General features: G+C 35.1%; 1 protein-coding gene across 4 annotated transcripts in view; it reads left to right on the top strand.

Moving 5' to 3' along the window:
• Nucleotides 1-188: 188 nt before the first annotated feature.
• Nucleotides 189-8,972, top strand: part of GALK2 (galactokinase 2) — a 145,500-nt gene continuing 136,716 nt past the window's right edge. For all 4 annotated transcript variants that reach the window (XM_063091075.1, XM_063091072.1, XM_063091071.1 and 1 more), the window contains exon 1: nt 189-293. In XM_063091075.1, the coding sequence (XP_062947145.1) occupies nt 193-293 (101 nt within the window). In that variant the 5' untranslated portion in view covers nt 189-192. The remainder of the gene's footprint in view (nt 294-8,972) is intronic.

The following is an 8,972-nucleotide window of genomic DNA, read 5'->3' as shown; positions in this document are numbered from 1 at the left end:
GAGAGGATACGCTACGACACCAAAAGGGAGTGCACCGTCTCCTCTTCCTGCGAGACGGTTGGTGCCTTAGCAACTAAACCTAACAACTCGGGAATTGTCGGGTGTTTGTGGATCCCTGTTGGAGGACACTGGAAACCTGGTACTCACGTCGAGCAGGTTCCAGCCTTTTGGGTAAGAGAGCAGTCTCATCCCATGCCTGGGACTCTGGAACCATATCATTCTGGTGAAAGTAAGGTGCAGCCTAGGACTAGAAGCCTTTCGTGGAGAGAAGCCTTGCCCGTCCTACATGACAGGTAGTATTATTTCTGCCATAATTATCTATGTGCATTATCATGAACAGGTTTATTTGCTCAGAGTAAACTGAGCTACATAGTTTTGCTTTTTACTCAAGATAGCAATTCTGAATTGGTTGTCTATTAACTATGTGCATGATCGCATGCATAAAACTGCCGCACATTGTGGTGGGTGTTCTTGTGATATTTGGAGACCTTTTCAACAACACTATTTACACATAATGTTTGTTATATTTGTAGTTGACAAAACGATTCTGTGAATCCCCTAAATTAGGTATGCATCAATACCTATTACAACTTAAGGAGTTGAGGCTCCTTAAGTTTTATTCAGTTGTTCAATGAATTATAACCTGACCATTTACTGCCCTTGGAACCAACTTAAGGTAACAGTTAACGACTGGTTTTAAAAAATGCATTATTTTTGCACAAAATCATTAGGAGAATTCGAAATAAAAAAAAATGAAGTTGCAATAAGGGGGGGGGGAAAACTGCTTTTCAAACAGGTAGCATTTTCCACATAAACTTTCCGTTCACTTGAATCCACAAGTGTTATATAGTCATAGCATAGATATATAATTTTGGATATTTTGTGCACCTAATTATGTAGCAGCATAGGTCAATATGTGCAATATATTCTTTTTAATGGTTTATTTTAATGGTTGTGTAATAATCCCTCCATTGAATGTACCGGTGCACCGTAATTTATGCCATTATTGTCATACATTCAGATTGTTCCAAAAATAACACTGTTTAAACATTTCTGCAGTGAATACCTTTGACACTTTATTTTTTCTTAGGAAAGAAAGTCCAAGAAGAGGAATCACAGGGTGGATTTTTTTTAGTAATCACTTGAATTAACGTCTTTTTGGTCATAATAATTTGTATTTATAACAATAATACTCTCACCTTTATTTTCCCTAATAGTCCTTTCTTCTCAATGTTCTATTATGAGAAATTTCAAACATACATAAAATTGAAAGAATAGTACAGTGGACACTTGTATACCCACTATCAGCTTTAAGTGTGTGTTTGTGTATTCCCCGAATTAATTGAAAGGAAGATACAGATATCATGACACATCTCACTTGAATGCAGCTATGTGTATTTACTAAAAATAAGGGCATTCTCCTATGTAATCACATCATTATTACAGATGTGAAAATTAATAATAATTCCTTTGTATAAACTAATATCCAGTCTATATTCAAAATTTTAGAATTGGAAGAACCGTTAATGATATCACTTTAAAGTCCAAGGCTTCCCAAATCCCACACTAAAGATTCTGATTTGGTAGTTCTGGGGTGGAGCTCAGTAATCTATACTTGAAACTTTAAAACAAAACAAAACCTCCCTAGAACCGAGGTGACTATACATCCTAGTTTGCCTGGGACAGACCTGGTTTAGTACTGTTGATCCAGCATAATAATTAACAGCACCCGTCATTCTCAGAAGTTTGGACATAAATCACATGATTATTCTACCTGTAATCCATAATTCTTCAAAAGAGAATATAGAATCCCAAGGTAGGAGGATACTTCAAAAAGTTACTGAAAAAATGGAATTAAAAAAAAAAGTACTAATCTTTCCATGAAGTTTTTGAAGACCCCTCATAGTTGACAAGTTTATTTGCTCAGAGTAATCTGAGCTACATAGTTTTGCTTTTTACTGAAGACAGTAATTCCGAAATTGATTATCTATTAACCATGCGCATACTGATCGCATGTATAAAACTGCATGTTTATTTATTGAATTTATTTACAGAACTTGCTGCTTTTTAATGTAATGCCTATTCCTGCAATGGGGAAAGAATTATGCAAGTAAGTTGGTAACTAGAAACACTAGGAAAACGGCAGCTAAATGTTGAGCATAATTAAGCCCAGTCTGGAAGTTTGCTAAGACCGGTTGAAAAGGTTTTCACAGTGTTTGGCACACTACTTTGGTACACAGGTGTTAATTAGTGCTTGTTGAATAAATAATCACATTAATGATTTAATCTTTCTGTGCAGGGAATGTCTTTATATCTATAGCTGCACATCAAAATCTTTTTTAGTCCTTAAAAATATATTTAAATGTTACCTCATTCACATAGCCTATTCTGAATACTTTGTGCAGTTAAGATGCTCTCTTTTGTTTTTCTTGACATCAGTTTTATTCAATGGTAAATAATTGAAAATTTTTATTTTAACAAGGTGCATTGATGCGACATGGTTCCCATGTTGAAAGTGGATCCTATGTTTTTTAAAAATATTTTTAAAATCCAGCATTTTTAAGATATAATTTGGAAGCTTTATTGAGGTACATTGAACTGTATATAAAGCATACAATTTGATGAATTTTGACATATGTATACACCTGTGAAACCATCACCACACCAAGATAATGAACTTTTTATTACTGCAGAAGTTTCCTCATAGATTCCTTGATAATCCATCTCCTTCCCACTTCATTTCTCCCTGGCAACCACTGATCAACTTTTTTGTTACTACAGATTAGTTTACATTTTCAGGAGTTTTATACAAATGGAATCATACAGCATGTACTCTCTTTTGCCTGGCTTATTTTACTCAGTATAATTATTTTGAGATTCATCCATGTTGTTGCATGCATCAATTGGTTTTTTCTTTTTATTGTTGAATGTTCCATTGTATGGATATACTATACTTTATCTTATCCATTTACCTGTTGATGAGTATTTGAGTTTTTTCCATTTGTGACTAATATAAATAAAGTTTCTAAGAGCGTTTGTGTACAAGTTTTTTACCTTAGCACTCCAGTTTTCTTTCTTTTTTGGGGGGAGGGGGTGGGTGGCTGGATGGTGTAGGGATCTGAACCCCATGACCTTTGTGCAAGAAGGCTGTATTCTTAACCCTGTGCACAAGTTTTTGAACAGACATATATTTTATCTTTCTTGAGTAATGTGGTAGACATACTCAAAGGTGGCCACCCCATCATCCATGTCCTGGCATAATTTTTTGCCCCTTGAGTGTGGGTAGGACCTGCGACTTGCTTCTAACTAATAAGTTAAGCAAAGGTGACATACATGATTATGTGTACAAAATTACATTACACAAGACTCTTAAGTCCATCTTGTCTCTTTTTTTGGCTTTGAGGAAGACAGGTGCCCGTGTTGGGGGACCATGTGGCAGCAAGGTGAGGGTGGCATCTGGCCCATAGCCAGTAAAAAACGGTAGCATTCAGTCTGACAATCCACAAGGAACTGAATACTAACAGCCACATGCTCTTAGAAGTAAATCCTTCCCCAATTGGACTCAGATAAGACTTTGTGAGACCTTAAAGCAGAGGACACATCTAAGCCACACTTTGTCTCCTGAGCCACAGAAATTGTGAGATAATGTGTATTTCTTCATACCACTAAGTTTTTGGTAATATTGTTATGTGGCAATAGTATAAATACAGGTAAATACCTAGTAAACTGGTTGGCTCATATGGTAGGTATATGTTTAACTTTTTAAGAAATCCTCAAATAGTTTTCCTAAGTCTAAGTGGTTTTACCATTTTGCATATCCACCAGCAATGTGTAAGAGTTCTAGTTGTTCCTTGCCAACATTTAGTGTGGTCAGTCTTTTTAATTTTAGCCCCTCTAGCAGGAGATAGTGGTATCTCATTGTGGTTTTAATTTGCAATTCCTTAATGACTAATGTCGAACATATTTTTGTGTGCTTATTTGTCATTGTAGCAGATTGAATTATGTTCCACCCAAACTCACTAAAGCTTCAGTTGTGTCCCCCAAGTTTTACGTACTAGAAACTTAGCCCCCACTGTGACTGTTAAGAGGGTGGAAAATCCTGTTATGGTAATTAAAGGTGGAGCCTTGAAGAGATGATTGGATTGTAGGACCGTGCAGTAGTGAATGGATTAAAAATGGTGGTCAGCGGTGTGGTTCTGAGGGCTTTAAAAGAAGAGGAGAGTCTCTCTCTCTCTCTCTCTCTCTCTGCTCTGCCATTTCTCAATGTGATACCCTGCCATCACTGTCACCACCACCAAGACCCTCACTACATGTGTTCCCTGGACCATGGACTTCTCAGCCCCTGAAACTGTAAGCAATAATTTTTTTTCTTTTAAAATGTCCAGTTCCTTGTATTTTGTTATAAGCAACAGAAACAGATTAATACAGTTATCTGTGTATTTTCTTTGGTAAAATATCTCTTTGATTCTTTTGCCTATTTTTAAATTGGATTGTTTGTATTATTACTATTGAATTGTAAGAGTTATGTATGCTTTTTGTGTTATATTTAAGGAACCTCTGATACACCCAAGGGCACTGAGATTTTCTTTTATATTTTATTCTAGAAATTTATATAGACATTTAGGTCTATGATTCATTTCAAGTTTAATTTTTGTTTGTAGTATGAGGTCAATATTTAGGTTCATCATTTTGCATATGGATATCAAATTGTTCTAGAATCATTTGTTGCAAAAAGGATCTTTTCCTTATTGAGTTTTCTCAGTACTTTTGTCAAAAATCAATTGACCATTTAATTCCCAACATAATTTAGCCCTTTTAAAGTATGATTTTTATAGTTTTGTTAACTTGTATTATGATTATTTTACATTTATTTCTTATTAAACTGAAAGTTCCTTGAGTACACAGCTCTCTTTCTTACTCCCAGATCCCCCAAAACTGAGCATATGCTTTGCCTATAGAAAACTTCTTAATAAAAATGTGATGTGTTTAAGTAAACTCTAGCATTTATGACTCTTCATGCCTCTGGAATGAGACATATGGTCACCCAAATGGGCTTATGATTTGGTATTCCTTTAGATCAATCATCTTTTAATTTTTTTTAACTACATTTATTTGGATAGGCTGAATACCACGTATTAAAAGAACAGAAAAGAGGACTCCTTTTGTATCAAAGTCTGGACAGAAAACTTATGGTATAATTAGGGGGTTTAACTGAAAAGAGTTTAATGAAGGGACTACTGTATTTATGGAGATGGGGGCAAGGTTAAAAGAACCAACAAGGAAGGTAAAACACCCAGAGGTTAGCAACAGGCTGGAAGTCATTATCACCTCTTGAAGGCTTGAAGGGGAAAAGGGAAGAAATGGTTTTACCACAGCCCAGCAAAAGTGGGAGCCATGGAATATTGGGCCTCCCAACAGCATCCATGGTTTTAGAAAAATACAGCCACTGCCACAGCCATATCAAAAGTTTGGTGGGAAGTGGGGGTGATAAATACCTCAACCTCTCTGTCCTCTTGCTCTTACGTCCTGCTAGTCCTTTCCATTGACCAACCCTAATCAGAAGCCAGAGGGTAACAGAGCCCAGGTACAGTCCATAGAGATCAGTCTTCAGTAGCATAGAAGAGGGTAGAGAATGGATCTATAAGTCAAGTGGGAATTAAATAGCATAATATTATCTCATGCAGTTCAGCTGTAGCATAAATTACATACCTCATGCAGAAAAGGAATTTCCTCCTCAGAGGCAAATTGGTGACTACCTATTGTTGTTGGAGAATATCCCTTCATCTTACTACTCAACCTGGTGGCTTATCAAAATGCCTGCATTTAATATCCACTCCTTCCTGAGAGGAGTTCTGATAAATACTGTTTGCTAACACCAAAGTCCGGGGATCCCTGTACCAGCCATCTGCCAAAAAAAAAAAAAAAAAATCCTGTTTGAGATGTCCTTGCCTGGTTAGTTCCTTTCTGTTACAGTCTCTTCAGAATAAATATAATGATGTATGTAAATGCATGGTGCTTACTAAGTACTCAATAAATGTATCATCTTTAATTCAATCGGCTACTCATACTAAGCCTTCTATACTGCAGTTACACCTTTCATCTCTAAAATTGCCAGAGGAAAGATATTCAAATAGAGGATGATAAAGCATTGAAGGGGTCCAGAATATGCTATCCCAAAATATGCCTCTTTGACATAAGGATTATTTTGAGCTGAAGGCAATTGAGAACAAACAGATGCAGGAAAAGTTCTCTTCTCTTTCCTTATCTGCCTAAAAGGCTATAAATATCCCTTTGTGAAGGTAGCATAAATATCTTCCCTCTCTTGTACCAGGTTGAGGAGAGCCAGTACTGAGATGAATCTAGTAAATAAACCATACTAAACCCTTATCTTCTATTAGTTCTCCCATATATCTCATAGTCACTCTCCACAATTTATTTTCCTTTATTTATTAAGCCCCTGAGTGCAACTGCTGCTTTGGGTTTTTTGTTTTTCTCTGAAGCCCCTGTTCACATAAAATTAAAAATATTAATAAAATTTGTATGATTTTTCTCTTATTAATCTAATTCACAGTCCCTAGCCACTAAATCTAAGATAGAGGAAACGCCCCCAACCCCAGCATGCTAGAAGTTTCATTTCTTACTTTGATTTTGATCTTGTAAAAATGTTTATTTTTTTGAAAGTGCAGTTACACAATTTTAGCAATATTGTTGTTGAACATCCTTGGTATCTCTAATGCCCGCTTGTTTTTACTGACACCCAAAGTGGTGTCTGCACCTCCCAAGTTTTGTCAAATGAACCCACTTTTTAGTAAAATGTATGGTGTGGAGGCAAAGCAGGGGTGTGACACAATGATACTGTAATTTAGTTTCTGGGTTGAGAAATAAAAAAAAACAGCAACATATGGTTTTAAACTGGGGCAATGTTATCTGCAATTTGGACAGCCTAATGTATACTGTATTTCAAAATCAAGTTAACCTAAATTTTTGTTTATCAGATTTCATTTTCATGATGGAGTGTATACTAGATGCAGAGTTTGCACCAATTTTTTATAATCAATTCATTTATTTACTAAACTAATTTAGATAGACAAGAAAACACACAAGTAATTACTGTTCTGGTGTGATAATTACTATAACTGGTCAAGCAGAGGGCGCTTAGAGATTTTGTTTTGTGTTTTCTTTTTCACTCTGCAAAACAATCTATATTCTGTTAAGCATTTTTGCACAATTTCTGTTCCTTTCATATTGATTTATAAAAAATGCTATATTTGCATAAATATATATTTATCTGATTCAGGAGTTTATCTTTTGCCTTTTGCTTTTAAATAATTGTATACTAGATAGATGTATCTATTCTACATACAGAAGAATAAAGAATGTAGCAACATTATAAAGAAGACATTAAAGAAGTATGAGTATAACATAGTATTTACCATAATGGGAAAATACCCAAAATAGGTCACTGAAGTAGAAAGGAAATATTTTCCAGAGTTTGCACAATATAATAAACCACAGAAATTATTTCAGATAAATGATAAATCTCTGTATGGTCTTACATAGTTTTGAAGGTAGAGGTTGGCAGAGGGAACAGGGAAAACTTCCTGGAGGAAGTGATTTCTAAGTTGAGACCTAAATATCTGTAGGTGTTAGCCAGGTCTGTATGATTCTAACACCCATGATTTTACTCTTTCCTTTGAGGTGAAACAATTTCAAGTTTATTAATTAGGTTTCTGTTGAAGAATCAATAATGATATACCATCTGTTAATTTAGAATTTAGACTTTGAGCCTTATTGTAAGTGTGCTTACATGCAAAAAATAAGAAACGGAGGGGTTTGGGATTTGTGAATATAGAAATACTGTAAAATTTAAACGTATAAATAGTTTCACTATCAGATATGTCTAGTAAAAACCAAAGGAATACCTATGTAAAATTGACAAATAACATTTTTCTGCCTGATATGGATTGTTGGGAAGATTTAAAGAGACAATAATAGGCGCATGTAAAATGCTTACTTAGCAAGATGCCTGGCATAAGGAAGGTATTATATGAAAGTCAAATTAGTTTTGTTTTTTGGTCTCTATTTGGGGTTCTCTAGTAGTTTGACAGCAGGTTATTTTAAAAGCAATGCTTTGTGAAAATTATAATGTACACAGTTTAACTTTAGGGCAAGAATTACCAATTGTTTCAATAATTTGTTTTTAAGCACACTTTATTGGGGTCTCATCAAAGTTCACATTCAGAATTAGCACGGCTTTTGGGCTAGGAGTCCAGAGACCTGGGTTTTAATTCCTGCTCCACGGCACTCTTTTACTTTCAGCCAACCATTTCAAAAAAGGGTGTTTTACTAGTTGGTCTATAAGGTGCTTCAGTATGCATCAGTTTTATTGAGAACACAATAGAAATGTATCCAAGAACGAAACTAATGATTTGCCTTTGGGTTTCATCTAGCAAAGCTACTATTTGCTCATCAAATACAAATTCAGTAGGAAGTATTCTGGACAATTTTTTAAAAAACAATATTTTCAGCGCCTCAATTTTACTTTCCAATTAATATAAAAGGATATATTAGAAATATATCTGAATAAAAAATGACTCTACCCTTTTCCATATCTACTGATGTTTCTAAAAATTTTACATTCTTTTCACTTAGGTTTTCTCCCTATTCAAAGCTATTTACAAGAAGTAATAATGATGCCTCCCTTTGCTCAAGATTAAACCAAAACCAGCATCATACTGGGATTTACTGGGGTTCAAAAAAAAAAAAGATATACTTGCTTCATTTGAAAATGATAGGGAGGGACTGAGAGAATAGTGAGAAAGCAGCCCTGATACCAGGGTAACTTTGTTTCCATGAGGTTCTGTTTACAGTAATAACTCAAGGGGGTAATAAGGGGTGGCCTCCATTTCTCCTTCCTCCTTCTCCTGACATGCACTTATAGAAATTCTGGAGCAACAAATTGTTGAATCTCT

Source organism: Cynocephalus volans, chromosome 3 (genome assembly GCF_027409185.1).
Source record: "Cynocephalus volans isolate mCynVol1 chromosome 3, mCynVol1.pri, whole genome shotgun sequence".
NCBI lineage: Eukaryota > Metazoa > Chordata > Mammalia > Dermoptera > Cynocephalidae > Cynocephalus > Cynocephalus volans.
The sequence above is the reverse complement of the archived record's forward strand: the minus strand, read 5'-3'. Positions and strand labels throughout refer to the sequence as shown.